Genomic DNA, 16,265 nt, shown 5'->3' with positions numbered 1-16,265 from the left:
AAAAAAACCCATCTCCAAAAAGCAAAATGACACCAAACATGTAGATGCCTAAAAAAGAGGGGATAGAAACCCAGAAAGAACCATCACACAAAGAAGACTCTGACATATGGCAAATATTTATACTAAACTCTTGTCTTCTTCCCAGCACAGAGTCCCAAGTCACATAAAAATCAAACCCGGCTTTGGAGTTAGACTTGACCCTTCTCCAAATTAATACATGTTGTTAAAATAAAATTCACAAGTATCTCTCTCCTATCAAAAGACCATTTGATGTAAGACAGAAGAAAACAAAATCTAGAACTACTATTGTCTGATCTCTGTCTTCTCTAAAATCCTAATTTTCCTCATACTGAACTTCATCCTTATTGTTAATTTTCCCTGTATGCTTACCTATTAAAGTTTAACTTTCTATGCTGATATTAATTCTTAAGCCTTCCACAGCAAACAAAAAAAATTTCCTAACAGCAATCTTTGAACTCTCCCAAGGAAGATGGGGTCCCACTTCATCGATTTCACTTGATTCAACCTGATGTCTTTGAACTAGCAACCACCACCCTAAAACCGGGTTGGGACTATACTGCTCTAGACAACTCCAGACTAGCTAGCTGAAAAGCTGAAATGGTGCACCTTCTTATTTCACCCTGGCCAGAGCTTCAGATAAGAACTTCAAACATCAAGAGACCACACAGAGACTAGAGACTAGAGACTAGAGACTAAAGACTTTTGTTGATCTAATTTTTTTTTTCTTCAGGATCCCATGGAGATAATATGTCATCATATTTCAGCAGGAAGTAATCCTAAGAAAACAACGCCCCCCTCTCCCTACTGTTGGCATTAAGGGATAATATTCACCGGCATAGGGTTGGTTTTAGTTATTTAGGGTTGGGTATGGAAGGTGATGATCAGACTTGGTTATCTCTTTTATATAAGTTTAAGGGTGTGGATGGGAATGGTATGGTTAGAATGGGATGATAATAGGTAGTTTAACGTATTTTCTAGTGAACTAACATTAGCAACTGTTAACTATGATAACTTAATTTGTTAGATTCTTGTGTGTTGACTGTTTAGGGTCTTCTTAATGTTCACAATGTTTTGCACACAAATATAAAACTATCTTGATGAATATACATTTTGCATACTGATACAACTTAGGATTTTTTTTCATATTGCACTTTATTCTACCTCTAGTCAAGACATTTCAGTTCTATCTCTGTTAGTGAGAAGTGTGTGTGTGTGTGTGTGTGTGTGTGTGTGTGTTTACATTTTTTGAAGTCATTGTCCTTGCAAAATTATTTTGGGAAGCTTCAGCCATTGTACAACTATGTTTCTAGAATTACAGACTATTACAATCCATGTTTCTTATCTATGAGATTAGTCAGACATAGATATTTGATCTTCAGACACTTCATAAACCTGCAGAATATGTCATTTAAATGTTTTAATATTAGTACTCCCTTAACATGAGACACAATTGCTCCTGACAGCACCAAGATATTCCCAAGAATATGTTGGGCACTGATGCCACTCCATTCTCTCCTCCTCTAATGGCCTCTTGGGCAAAAATTGCCCCTACCATGACCCCAGAGTTTGGACATGCTGTCCTACTGTGCTTGCAGGAGATAAACTTAGAAGACCGCTGAACCTTGCTTCTGTGTTGGTTGGGCTGTTACTCTAGGCCTTAGCCAAAGCTGATTGCCCCTGTGCTGCTATGAGACTCTGGGTGACTGTCCAGGTAGCCAGCTGTTTCCGTCTTTGCTTACACCTTTTGGAAGTCACTCACTTGCACTTTCTGCCTACCCTAGCATTGTTTTCCTCCTTCTGAGATCTTTGATGAAATTGAAGATTAGACTGTCACAGTTATTGTTCTCTTCCTAGATAGAAACATTAGGTACAAGATTTAAGCTTTCCAGGTTAGGACAACTCTATAGAGATCTCTGTTATGCTTTTACCCTAGGACTGGATATGTAGTTCTTGCCGTTTGTTCTTGTTACCTCACTGGTGATTGGTCTTAAGTGTGCTTGTTCTTACTTTTCCTTTTCCTTCTCCTAGAGCATACTTGATATTTGCTCTTTGTATATAGTTTCCTATCAAGCCTAAATCTTTTCTTTAGACTAAAAGGGGAATTGTAGTGAGATATCCACCCTGCCCACACCTGTAGCTCTGACGATACCCATTTGGGCATGGTCACAGGTGTGGACATGAGGGAGAGGGGGTTTTAGGTCCAGGGTTGGGACAGGTGGTCCTCGGGCTTCCTGTCGGGTGACAGAGGGCAGCCTGGGTGAATCCTTGGAGCTGGAACTTATGGTGGTCACCCACTTCTTGTGTAAGTGCATTCTCCCCAAATAAACTTCACTTAACCAGTACTGAGTCTAGAGAATCTCAATTCCCCCACATTAATTATGTATACAGTGTTCTGCCTGCATGCTGCAATCGGGCACTAGATCCCATTATAGATGGGTGTGTATCAACCGGTGGTTGCTGGGAATTAAACTCATGACCTCTGGAAGAGCTGCCAGTGCTCTTAACCTCTGAGCCATCTCTCCAGCACCCACAGTGTTTCTTATTCCTTGAATGAAATTTGGAACAACAAGTCAAGCAGTTTTACTATCAAGTTGTGCAACTATTCAAAGGGAAAGCCATTACAGTCCTGCCAAACTAGTTCACAACACGAAAAAAATAAATAAACAAACCCACCCCAATTCTGTAATGAGCAAACCATGCAGGCAAGGGAGGATTGTGAGGCAACGGCTCCCAGAAACTTATCACTAGTGAGCCAGTTCTAGCAATTTGTGCAAAAGTTAGTCTAGAATATCCTAAATAAAGCAGGATTGTGCAAAGTTAGTGACGTTTAAAAAAAACTCATACTAGTAGATTAAGTAAGCATCTTCATGAAAAAAGTAATAAAATTCAAACTTAGTTACAACTTAAAATATATATTTAAGCAAACTGGAGTCAACATTATTTACATGATGAAGTAAATCTATAAATAACAAAAACTACAGTTAGAATTTGTAAGAAGCATGGTAGTACAGGTCTTAAACTTTGCTACTCGTGATGCTGAGACAGAGGGATGGCAAACCCCATGGCAGCTTGGGCTACACAGCAAGTCCAGGTTAGTATTAGTTAGAGTGAAACACTGCCTTAGGAGGGGGAGGGGCAAGGAGTGGGGAAAGAACACTGCTTAGTAATAAAGCACGTGCCTAGTGTGCGTGAGGCCCTGGCCTCAATCCCACGTCTACGGAAGAGCTGGAGTGCACGACCCACAGGAAAGTGACTGCCGATACATGATGGACATTGCTACAGGGTTCCTGTTCCATGGAAGCATCTGCCTGACAGTCTGCAGGACACAGAGAAATGACTGACAAACTGCCAAAACAGATGGACCGTTTAAAGTTTCCTGCTTTTCTGAGGAGTCTGCCAGCCACATTATGGCCTATGGGCTGAACATGGAACATTACAGAAGAACTTCAGGTGACTGATCAGGTAGTAAGATATCTTTGTTATTTCTAGAGTTTATATATTATCCTAGGCTTTCCTTCTCTAAATTCAAGCATGTTGTTAAGATTAAATTCACAGTTTGTGCCTTATATCAAGAAGCCAATTGGTGTAAGGCAGAAGAAAACAAAATCTCATTTGCTTATTCGCAATTTTCTCTCTGAAATCCTAATTTTCTCATATACATTTTAATGCTTAGTGTTGTCTTTCTCTATCATACCTTAAATTGTATCACTAAATGAAAATCCATCCCAAAGCAAAGTATTCATATCTATACCATACTGGAGTCATATGGGTGTGGTGGTACTCACTTCTAATCCCAGCATGCAAGAGACAGACACCTGTTACTTAAGAGAGGAAGGCAGGAGGAGTGTGTCTCAAAAAATTCTATAACAGACCATAATTATGAATCATTAGAAATAAGTAACTAAAAAATGTGTAACACTTAGGCTGGAGAGTTGACTCAGCAGTTAAGAGCAGGGTTCAAGTCCCAGAACTGCTGAGCCATCCATCTCTCCCCTGCCCTGAACCAACGAGTTTTGTTGGGAGTTATTTGCAGGAATATGGGTGAGGAGTTACTTACAAGAACAGAAATTACCAAGGGCAGCTGCAACACCAAAGCTCTCCCAGCAATCACAAAGCTGGGAACTTGGAGTGCACTGCACAGCCTGCAGGCAGCTCAGCAGACTGAAGTGTCTTTCCAGGTGCCACAGTGGGTCCCAACCTCTTCCACACAGCTGGTCTAGGCTCAGAGTCTTCTCCGCAGCATGGCTCGCCTGAGTTTTATTGCTTCCCCGGCAGGGAGGGGCCCAGTGAGTCTGGTCAGTTTCAGGGACTTCCTGAGGCTATTTTTGAGTTGTTCAGCTACTTCATGAGTTTGAGGCCAGCTTGGCCCTGTCTCAAAAAAGAGTGTAGGCCCAGCAGGTAAGGCACTTGCCAAGCCAGGCCAGAGTTTCATCCTTGGGACCCACATGGTAGAAGGAGAGAACCAATTTCTTTTTTCTTAAATAATATAAATTCTTTATTCTAATTGACTTTTTTTATGGATTGCACAACATGCATCTGGATCCCACTCATCTCCCTGACCTTTCCCATTTGCCCTCTGCCCTTGCAACCTCCCCAACAAGATAAAACAAAATAACATTAAAAGAAAATAAAAATCTTACTGAGGAAGCTGTAGTGTGACACAGTGTACCCTTTAATTCATCCTCTTTATTTGCCAGTGTTTGCTGCAATGAGTCATTGGTCTGATTTAAGGCCTGTTTTCTCCTACACCATCAGTACTGGCCCTCACTGGGGCTCCTCTGGGATATCCTATTGTCCTGTGTCGTGGAGATCTTGCGGCTTTGGGTCTGCAGAACTGGCCCCTTCATGTAGTTCAGCAGATTATAGATGGGGTGGATGTTGGATGAACCAACTAGTTCTGGGCCAGGATGGTCGCTATGTTGGTCAGACCACCAGTAAAAAATATACCTATAACAAAATTGACCCTAAATTTGTATCAATAAATCAAAATACCTATCAATGCAAAGTATACATTTCTATATCATATTCCCTTTTTTCCTTTAGAAAGAAATTGACTGTAATCATAACTAAGGAAAACTATAACTATCTGTCTTCAACTCCATCAAAGTCCTCAGAAGGATAGTATATAAACTCTAGAATTAGCCGGGCGTTGGTGGTGCACACCTTTAATCCCAGCACTCGGGAGGCAGAGGCAGGTGGATCTCTGTGAGTTCGAGGCCAGCCTGGTTTACAGAGTAAGTTCCAGGACAGGCTCCAAAGCAATACAGAGAAACCCTACCTCAAAAAAAAAAAAAAAAATACCCTTACCAGCAGGAAGTAGTTTGGAAAGAACGACGCCCAAATTCCCAAATATTGTCTATAAATGTTTGTTTTCATTTAAATGGACTTGGTTATATAAAATAAATAAAAAAAAGGAAAAAAAACTAAATAAATAAATAAATAAACTCTAGAATTAGCAGAGACAACTCACTGTTTGGACAATCACCCTAAGTTCCTCTGTAATGTTGGGATGTCCATCTTTGGCCTGTAGGCTTAGAGTGTCTACCAGACTTCTCATCAAAGCAGGAAATTTGAAACTGCCCTTCCTGTATTGGCAGATTGTCAGTCATTTTTCTCAGTGTCTTGCAGAATGTCTGGAAGACTCTTCCATGAAGCAAGAACCCTACAGGACTGTCCCATCTTGTTTTGGCGAGTTCAGCAGTCATTTTATCATGGGTCCTTCATGTCCAGTTTATATAGCATACAGTCAAACAGTCCATACAAGAGCAGTCAAACAGTCCAGACAGGAGCAGTTTCTTGACCAAATGGCTATTTCTGTCATGTTGGAGGCAAACTCCATAATGAATTTGATGCCCATCTTCTTCTCTGACTTAATTGGTGTTGCCAGGAGCAGTTGTGTTCTTTGCCATGAAAAACCCTAGTAAACCATTTTAAATTCTGTAGATCTTTGAAAGGTTTTGAAGACTACCTATTCAGTTGAAATATATCTCTGTATATCTAGAAAACCTAACTAACATAACTAAGTTTTGACTATTATAATTTGTGAGTTTGAGGCCAGCCTAGTCTATAGAGAGAATTTCAGGACAGCAGGGCCACACAGAGAAGCCCTGTGCCAAAAAAATAAAAGAAGAAAGAAAACACCTGTAATCCCAGCACTTGGCAGCTAGACAGATGCAGAAAGATCTGGCGTTTAAGGCTAGCCTAGGCTATACAAGACCCTGTCTAAAAAAAAAGAAAGAAAGAAAGAAAGAAAAGAAAAGAAAAGCAAGAGGATAAAAGAGAGAACAGCAGCAAAGCGATGAGTTCATGAGTTTTACTGGAGCTGCTTACAGGAGTGTGGGTGAAGGATCACTTGCAGAAATGGAAATGACTCAAAGACAGCTGTATCACCAAAGTCCCCCCAGCAGGAATGGCAGCACACTACACAGCCTGTGGGCAGTGGGACAGCTTGGAGAGTGTGTCTTTCCTCAGGCAGCTCAGCTGCTCCAAGAGCCGCCCTCAGCAGCCCTCGATGCTTAAATAAGCTTGGGAGAGTGGGGCCTAACGAGTTAGACTTGGTGGTTTCCTTACTTTGGTCTGTCCATGGTTATCTATCTGCAGGGAGTGTGTTTGTTCACATCTCCCTGGGAATACTATCATGCAACACACATGTGCACGCACATACACACCCACATTGTCCTGGTTAGCATTATTAAGTTGATGCAGCTTACAGACACTGAAGAGAAGAAACTTCAACTGAGGAATTACCTTGATCAGATTCACCTGTGGGGATCTCTTGGGGACTATCTGAATTGTCTATTGATGAAGGAGGGCACAACCCACTGTGAATGGTACCATCCCTTGGCTAGCGGTCCTGGGCTATATAAGAACACTAGGAGAGCATGAGTGAGCTAGCAAGCCAGCACTGATGTGAGTTCCTTGGTGGGAGGTAATGCTGAATAGAACTGTGATCAGTCCTACCTTCAGCAGCTTTGAGTTCCTGACTTAACCTCCTTCAGTGACATACTGTGACCTGGAGCCTAACAGGAAGTAAGCCATCTTCCTACCATAAGCCACTTTTGGTCAGAGTGTCTTATCACAGCAACAGAAAGGCAACTAGGACACACTCGCACACAAATACATGTAAAATTTTTGGTTGTTTGTAAGGCAGGGTTTCACTGTGTAGCTCTGGTTGTCCTGGAACTAACTCACTATGTAGTTCAGGCTGGCTTTGAACTCATAGAGATCACCTGCCTATGCTTCTGCTGGAGTGCTGGAATTAAAAGCATGTGCCACTATGCCCGGAAATACATACATGTAAATTTTACATTGTTTTTGTTTCAAGACAGGGTTTCTCTGTATAGCCCTGGCTGTCCTGAACTTGCTCTGCAGACCAGGCTGGCCTTGAACTCAGAGATCTGCTGCCTCTGCCTCCCAAGTGCTAGGATTAAAGTCCTGTGCCACCATCGCCTTAAACTCCAATCAAACTGTCCTCCCTGAGTTTCTTTCTGAGTATCTTTTGTCTACAAAACAAAGGTCTTGTAAAAGAGACTTAGACTGGAGTTTTTTAGGGTAAAATTTTGCCTGAGCAGCCCCTTGAAGATGGGCTTTGTCTTCTGTCTGTGGACAGCAATTAAAGATACTGTGCCGGTGAAAAGTAAAGAGGAGACTTACTCAATGGTCACAATGAGAAGAGGAACAAATGGTCCAGTGGCCTCTCATCTGCATTTAAGAGTCCGGTGTTCATCTTCCAGGTTCTGATATGAGGGCTAGGTTTAAATGGAAAGCAAGTGGTAAGCATAATTAAACAGTTCGGGTTAAGATGGAGTCCAGGCCACCCCAGCGTTGTCAGCTCCAGTCCAGCCTGCAGGGTGTTCTGATACATTGTGGTTCTTAGCTGTGAGTCATGACCCCTTTGCAGAGGTGGGGTGGAATGACCCTTTCACAGGGGTCACCTAAGACCCCTGTGAAACACAGATACCTAAATTATGATTCATAACAGTAGCAAAATTACAGTTATGAAGTAGCAATGAAAATGTTATGGCTGGGGTCACCACAACATGAGGAACTGTATTAAAGGGTCAAAGGTTGAGAACCACTGTCTTCATCTACGGGTGGAGGCCCAGTTCTGTAAGGTTTTGTTCTTCATGGAATTCAAGATTCAAGAAGAAACAACACAGTGCCTCCCCCCAGAGTACAGACCAAGTAGCCGATGCTATTTGGTAAACGCTTGTAAGTGTCTGTCTGTTTTAGGACTCTACCCCCCACCCCCACCCCCACCCCACCCCCACTCTCACCCCCCCCACCCCCATCACAAGATAACATGGTAAAGGTCTGTTTCAGGACCCTGCCCCTGGTAACAAAATGGCTGAAAAATCATTGACAAAGGAAATTTAATCTCTCTCTCTCTCTCTCTCTCTCTCTCTCTCTCTCTCTCTGTGTGTGTGTGTGTGTGTGTGTGTGTGTGTGAGTGTCTGTGTGAATGCATATTGTGTTAACCAGACAATGCCATTTTGTAAAGTGCTTCCATTTTGGTTAAACAATGACAGTTCCCAAAACTAAAGTAACTTGTTTGTCTAGATTCTTCCCCCAGTAAAAGCTGCCCAGGGGAGATGTTTGTCTATCACTTGACATTCTTTAACCTGCTGCTCACCTTGTTTCCCTAGATACCCCTAGCAACGACCAACCATGGGCCAAAGGAAGAAAATTATAGTCCTCTTCCCTCTTGTGTTTCTCTGGGCTGTAACTGAGGCCTGGCTCCCTGCACACTAGCGGCCCAGTGTGCAGGTCCTTTTTCTGAGTCAGGACCTTGAGTGCTGTGCTTGAGGTGCTGGCTCTCATATGTCTGTTCTTTTTGTTGACACTGCTTGTGGTGGCACTGGATGCAGAGCCTCCTGTTCTCAACTCCTTCCCTCCCACATGCCCTGCTCCTCAGGCAGCTCCGAGAGTGACTGTCACCATTGTAGTCAGGGATCCACCGCTGGCTGGTTTCACACTGAACGAGTTTTGAGATTGTCCTCTGAAGATTTCCAATCCCATCATCAAACAGGTAGACTTCTCAGAATCCTTGGGTAGGGTCTGAGGAAATGCTGAAGGGAAACTTCAGACTCAAATAGTATATTAATATTCTGCATACATGCGGGGTCGTTCACTTGTACAAAATGGTGACGACCCTGAGAGGATTGTGCAGGCTCCTGTTAAGTACAGCTAAGGGAGTTTCAGGAGCTGTTAGGTCATCTCAAACATAATTGGTTAACCACGCAGTAGTTACACTAGCATACTTTTATTGGCTGAGGTTTTGTCTTTGGACATACTTGGGTAAGTTTTCAGGGAATTACAGGGACTGTCCGTGAGAGACATTGTGGGGCTGACTCAGGCCTTGTTTCTGTTTACTCCCTCATCCCTGAATGTAATTTGTTGATAAATGGCCCTTTGTTCAAAGAGACACCTGTTTGCCTCTCTCAGAGGACTGAAACCTAAATTCAGTGGTAAAAGTGTGAAAGTTTAAACCCTTCTCTTGGTGCCAGCCAGAGCTTCCCCTACCATTATGCCCCGCTCTTCCTCCCCTACCATTATGCCCCACTCTTCCTCCCCCACAGGCATCTCAGAGAGCAGAGTCTGCTTTGTGAGGATGTCCAGAGCTTCCCCTGCCATTCTGTCCCGCTCTTCCTCCCCCACGGGCATCTCAGAGAGCAGAGTCTGCTTTGTGAGGATGCCCTTCTTTTTGGCCCATCTCCTGCTGGGCCTCACAGGCGCAGACCAAAATCCCTCACTCTCCTTGGGCATGCCTCTTCATGGATTTCTCCACCGGGGGCCTAATCGGCTCTACTGTGTCAAAATATCTCTTTAACTTCTACTTTAACAGTTCATGAGCATGGTACATTCTTGACAGTGGCCACTGCTGGTCAGAGGAGGTAAAGCTGCCTTCCAAATTCAAAGGGACCCTGAAAATGTTCTACAGTACAAAATGGCTGAGGCTGATGACATTTGAGCCTTTGTTTCTCTGTTCCCACTTCCTCTCTGTTAATACAGCTCTTTCAGTTTCCCTGTGAAAATCCCCAGAAGTCTCCCACATCAACTCCTCTGCACTGTTAGCTTTCTTCTGCTTTGATAAGCATAGCGACCAAAAGCAACTTGGGGGAGGAAAGGGTTTCTTTCATCTCACAGCTTCTGGTCAGTCCATCATCCTGGGAATCAGTGCAGGAACCCGGAGGCAGAGCTGAAGCAGAGGCCATGGCTGCTTCTCAGTGCTCTTGGGCTTGCCACCCCATCCCTCCCATCCCTGCTTTTGAGACAGGGTTCTCTCTATTGTTGGCTGTCCTGGAACTCACTCTATAGACCAGGCTGGCCTCCAACTCACAAAGATCCTCTTGTCTCTGCTTTCCTGAGTGCTGGGATTAAATGTCCACCACTGCCATTTGACTAAGCTGCTTTTCCTTCTCCTCCTCCTCTTCCTCCTCCTTCTTCTTCCTCCTCCTCTTCTTCCTCGTCCTCCTCTTCTCTTCCTTCTTCTTCAACCTTCTTCTCCTTCTTCTACAAGCCAAGCGCAGTTGCCCAGGGATAGCACGTCCACCCTTGAGCTGGGACTTAAAGACCCACAGAGCATGGACCTTCATGTTCTGACTCAGGAAAGGCGACACCCCAAATCACTCACGAGAAAGCAGTCTTCATGAAAAATGCAAGAGGACTTGTTTATTCCAAGTGCACTGGAGTCCACAATCATATGCCACGCAGGGGCAGCGGACTGAGGACCCCAAGTACAGAATTGAGACAGCTTTTATAGGGTTACAACAAAGCCTGCACATCATAAACCAATCATCTTATAGCATCAAGAGCCTGCACGGTGCGGGCCAATCAATTTAAACCATTTTATAGTTTTTAGAGCAATCATTTTAAATCATCCAAGCCTGTGCTTTATAGACCAACCAGTTTTCTATAGCCCTGAAGGTCTGCATTTGCGTGGGCTCCTAGACCTTTCTCCTAAGCAGAGGGCAGGGTTTGGAATTTTTAGATAGTCACTGGAGAGTTAGGCTGTATTTTTCCATCCTTACATGACTTTTGCACAAATTATTAAGAATCAAGAAAGTGCCCCACAGACTTGCCTACAGGCCTGTCTGAAAGAAGAGTTTATCTATTGAGGTTCTTTCATGCCAGATGAAACAGACTGGTGCATTACTGTGTAACCTTCCTCATCATCTGACCCTCTCCTGGGATGGAACATTCTGGAAAAGTTCCATGCCTCTATCATCTTTTAGTCATCAAACTTCACAACATGACTTCCCCATTCCTCTGCTGTTGAGACTTTCTCCCCTCTCAGGACCATGGCACAGCTCTCTTCCCTCCATTTATTCTTGGGTCTGGAACACCGGCTCCCCCTCTGTCACTATCCACCATACCTAATACTCTACACTAATCAAACTGTAGGATCCCTCCGCATTTCTCTCCATAGGGACTTTGTGGATTTAAACCTATAATTATCAGACTCCTCAAAGTCTACATTCCATGACCTACAAACTCTCCATACAACACTCCCATTCTGGCCATTTGGAAGCCAGACAGCTTCCCCCACTTAGCTAAAGACTTATACCTGCTTAACCAAGTTGCAATTCCTATTGGTCCAGTGGCCTGCCAATTTTCCACCTCTCCATCCCTCATTCCTCCTTCCACCTCTCACCTCTCAGTTCTGGGTCAAGACCTTTTCACATTTATTTAGCCAGAGCCTGACATTCAGATATCTTGGACAGTCCTTCCCTGGGGGTTTCCCTGGAGCCCTCTTTTCTTTGATCATGCTCTTGCTGGTGACCTGGAAAAACTCAACCCTGTTCTAGGCACTCTTATCCAATATGTAAAACACCTCTTTTTTGAACTGCTTCTACAAAACACCTCTAGTGTCCTGCATTTTCTGGCTGACCGGGAATACTTGGGGGATACTTGGTGTTCCTTCCTAAGGTCCAGATAGCATCTCCTACACAGTGAACCTTCTTCTCCCCATCTTCCCATGACATATCTCAAAGCTGCAAAGCTGTAATCGAGGATCTACCCTCTCCAAACCAGTAAATCTTCTGGGCTTAGCAAATGACTTTTGGATGTGGATTTCTAACCTGGAAGTCTTGGCCAAACCTTGTTACCAAGCTACTCATGGTCCTCACAGACCCTCTGGACCCTCCTAACCTAATCCTCAGTCCCCAAGGTCAATAGGGCCCTTCCAACTGAGCGCTATCGCCTTGCCTGCAAGAACAACGCTCAACAACAGGATTCTTCTACAGCTATGTTTATTGCGCGGCTCATTACAGCAAGTTGAGGGAAGACCCCGAGGAGGAAAAAGGGCTCTGCTTATATATGCTCAGAGGAGTCGTGTCCGTTACTGACAGGTGCAGCCCGCAACGCTCGTAACGGTCACCCCATGACGTGGATCGTGCATCTGCGCCTTGCTGGCTTATGGACAGGAAACCGGCGCCATCTTCGGGAATGGCACCAGTGGCTCTCTACATCTCCCCCTTTTTTGTTTTATAAACGCAACATGCAAGGGTAGTGGTCTGATCTCCAGTAATGAGATGGACATTGTAATGACCCTGAATCCTGGTAGTCAGCCAAGTCAGTGCCATACCCATCCGGCATCTTTTCCCTGGAGGTAGGGCCTTGGACACCAACCCACATGCAACCAGACTTGCCCTTCTCAGAGATGCTCATGGCCAGAGTCAACCCGGAGTGCAGTGCTAAGCCAAACAACCTGAGCGTGAAGAATTTATTACAGTAGGCTAAACTAAAGAAGCACCTGTCTGCGTGCAATGGGAAAAAAACCCGCAGAACCTTAGGGCTGTTTCTGGTAAAAAAAAAAAAAATGGACACCCTAACCTGGTGCAATGTCATAGAAGACTCAGGGTGCAAGGGCTGTCCTATTGGACAATTAATGTCCATTTTTTAACATGCTTAGCCACACAGTGGGAGAGGAGCCTATCTCCATAGCAGCTAGGGCTTGAGCGATAACCACTTTGTCGCGTGTCTGTTGAGCACGTAGCTTACACACCAACCAGAGCAGGAGCACCACCCCACCACATAACAGCAGGCCAAACCCCATTACACCCGCCCACTCCTTAAAATGGGAAAAAGCAGTGGAGATCCAGGAGAACGATCCTTCTGATAGAGAGGCGTCCACACGGGAATTCACATGGACAATGGCCATTCGAAGTTGGTCCATCAGGCTATCAAATTCTCCTGTCCATTCACCTAAAAGGTACTGAAAAAGTTGTTTAGAAAGGTTTTCAGCTCTTGTATAATTTTCATATTGTACACTGGTGACACATAAACTGGAATATTTCCATTGACAGCCCAGTTGGGCTAGCTGCCAGAGTGTGTCAGTTTGTTCCTGCACCAAATCAATTCTCTGACTACCATCAATCCTCCTTTTAATCGTGAATCAATGGAGGCCTGTGATTGGCTAAGATCATGCCATATGGCTTTCCATTCCAAATATTGCCCCATAGTGAGGCATGCTTTTGTGACAAACATCCAGTCTGCAGGGGTCATAGCCATAGCAGACAGTCTCTCTACTTGTGAGGAGGTGTAGTTAGCATTAATATCATAAGCACGGACAGATTCAGCCAATTCCTTAACCTGCTTATGTTCCAAAGGTTGATGAGTACGATTTCCATCCTCCTAAAAAACAGGAAACATCTGAGTTAACTGCCCTGTTGAAAAAAAAAAAAAAAAAGAAATCCTTTTCCCCAGTAACTTGTCCTTGAACTTAAATTTTGGAGTCAAAGCATTTTTAAAATATATAAATTGAATTAATCCCTCAACATTTCCTTTAACAGTTGTTTCTACAGCAGTCAAACAATACAAAGACAATATAATACCGTACAGTATCCAGATTCTCTCCATCTGTGGCTTTTTTATTATTCTGTGTCTTTTCTATTTTATTTATTTATTTATTTTTTGATCAGTCTCTGGGGCTCTTTCACTTTCTCTTTGCTAGCCTTTTTCTTTTTGCATGCACCCAACTTTTCGTCACATTCTGCTTCTGACATGCTTTCCTGATAGCATGTCTATCAGAACTTACCTTATTTTGTTACCTGTCTGCCACAATTCTGAATCCTCTCCAGCTGACTGAAGGGTCCCCCTTGTGCCGCTGGTGTCAGGTTCCCGGGTTTCGGCACCACTTGTTGAGCGCTATCGCCTTGCCTGCAAGAACGACGCTCAACAACAGGATTCTTCTATAGCTATGTTTATAGCTATGCTCATTAAGCACTCTTCCTGCTGAGCTTTATCTTTTCAGCCAGTTTTGCTCTTTTTTTTTTTTTTTTTTTTTTTTTTTTTTTTTTGGACAGGGTCTCTCTATGTAGTCCTGCCTATTCTGGAGTCCTGGAACTCACTCTGTAGACCAAGGCTGGCCTCAAACTCACAGAGATCCGCCTGCCTCTGCCTTCTTGAGTGCTGGGATCAAAGGTGTGCCACACCACCTCTGCCATATGCTGTTCTGCCCTATCTTAATTTTCTTTTCTTCTATTATTTAGGGGGTTTCATTTGTTCTTTTTTTCCCTGGGCTTTAAGGTGACCATTAAGTCATTGGAGATTTATCTGTCTTGAAAAACAAAAAAACAAACAAAAAAGCCCTTTGCAAAGCTGCAGATAGTCAGTTTGCCAGAGACTGGCTCCCCTGCAGCTGGAAAGGCTAAAAATCATCCTAGACTGTGAGCCCAACACCTGATACCACAGTCCTCATATTGGGCTGTTCTCACAATCAGTATACATTGACTTTCTTTACTCTGGTTCACTATTTTTGCTTTGAAATTTGTATCTTCAGGTATTAAGACAATGATGTCTGCTTGTTTCCTAGATCCAGTTCACGTGGAACTATGTAGACTAGACATCTAGGAACCAGAGATCCATCTGTCTTCTCTTGAGTGCTGAAGGCACACGGCACCATTCCTCCCTAGATGTGTATTAATCCCATGAAGTTCACATTTGAAATCAATCATCCCAGTCTCACTGGGTAGAACAGGCTGGCCCTCAAATTCATGGCAATCCTCCTTCCTCACCCCTCTGACTGTGGGGTTAATTATGTGCTATCATGCTCCACTTCAAAATGAAAAGTAGTTTTGAAGTAGAATAAGGTAAAAAGGCCAATTATTAGATACTGATTTGTTGATTTATTTAGGGTTTACTGTTTGTACTGCTTATTTGCGGAGCATGACCTTACTTGCTAATGATGAGAATGACCTGCTGAAACAATAGGTTATTCCTAACAACCTGTTGACTGCCTCTACTCTTAGGTAAGATTTTGCTTGCCTGCCTGCCCCGCCGTGTGCTTTTGGAGTATAAAGTGAATATACAAACTGTATGGATCTGGGACTGAAACCTTTCCAGAGAAGTCCTGGCTTAGGTTTACCGGGATACCTCCATCTCTTCCTCTCTCATTGGTATTGAAGTGCTTATTGTAAAGGACTTCCTCAACAATTTTATTGAGTTGCATGGGGTGGTGCATACCGGTAATCAATCCCAGCACTTAGGAGGCTTAGACAGGAGGATTCATGTCTGAGGCTGGTCAGTGCTGCATAGTGAAACTCTTATCTTTAAATACTGAAGTACCAAGCACCAGGAAGGTAAGTTTTATTGTGGACTTCCCGAGTTCTGGTAGGCCAATTACCATCGAACTGGAGGCCCTTTCCTCCTGGGAAAACGTGAAAGTAGGTTACATTACTAAGGGGCAAAATTAACATGGGAAAGTAGAATGGGAAACCCTGGGCCAGTCAGGGGATCGAACATCAGCTATGATCTGTTTTATTTTTTCTTTTTCTTTCTTTTTTTTTTTTTTTTTTTTTTTTTTGGCTTTTCTCCTCCCCCTCCCCCCCCCAGCCCTGGTTTTTCGAGACAGGGCTTCTCAGTGGCTTTGGAGGCTGTCCTGGAACTAGCTCTCATAGCCCAGGCTGGCCTTGAACATACAGAAATCCGCCTGCCTCTGCCTCCCGAGTGCTGGGATTAAAAGTGTGCGCCACCAACGTCCGCCTCTTTTTTGATTTTTCGAAATAGGACTTCCCTATGTAACAGCCCTGGCTGTCCTGGAACTCGTATTTTAGACCAGGCTGCCCCCGAACTCACTGAGATTTGCTTGCCTCTAACTCCCACATGCTGGGATTAAAGGTGTGCACCACCACTGCCCAGATTGTTTTACCCTTTCTGACCGCTAGAGCTTAAAGGAAGCCGAAGAGCGGAAGTAAAACACCTGCCTTGCGGCGCCGGGCCAACTATACTCAGCAGTCCCTGCA

General features: G+C 43.9%; 1 protein-coding gene across 1 annotated transcript in view; it reads left to right on the top strand.

Moving 5' to 3' along the window:
* The first annotated feature begins 15,530 nt into the window (after positions 1 to 15,530).
* Positions 15,531 to 16,265, top strand: part of Senp5 (SUMO specific peptidase 5) — a 30,329-nt gene continuing 29,594 nt past the window's right edge. The window contains exon 1 of the mRNA XM_051191614.1: positions 15,531 to 15,602. Within this exon, the coding sequence (XP_051047571.1) occupies positions 15,531 to 15,602 (72 nt within the window). The remainder of the gene's footprint in view (positions 15,603 to 16,265) is intronic.

The sequence above is a fragment of the Phodopus roborovskii genome, unplaced genomic scaffold (genome assembly GCF_943737965.1).
Source record: "Phodopus roborovskii unplaced genomic scaffold, PHOROB, whole genome shotgun sequence".
Classification (NCBI taxonomy): domain Eukaryota; kingdom Metazoa; phylum Chordata; class Mammalia; order Rodentia; family Cricetidae; genus Phodopus; species Phodopus roborovskii.
The sequence above is the reverse complement of the archived record's forward strand: the minus strand, read 5'-3'. Positions and strand labels throughout refer to the sequence as shown.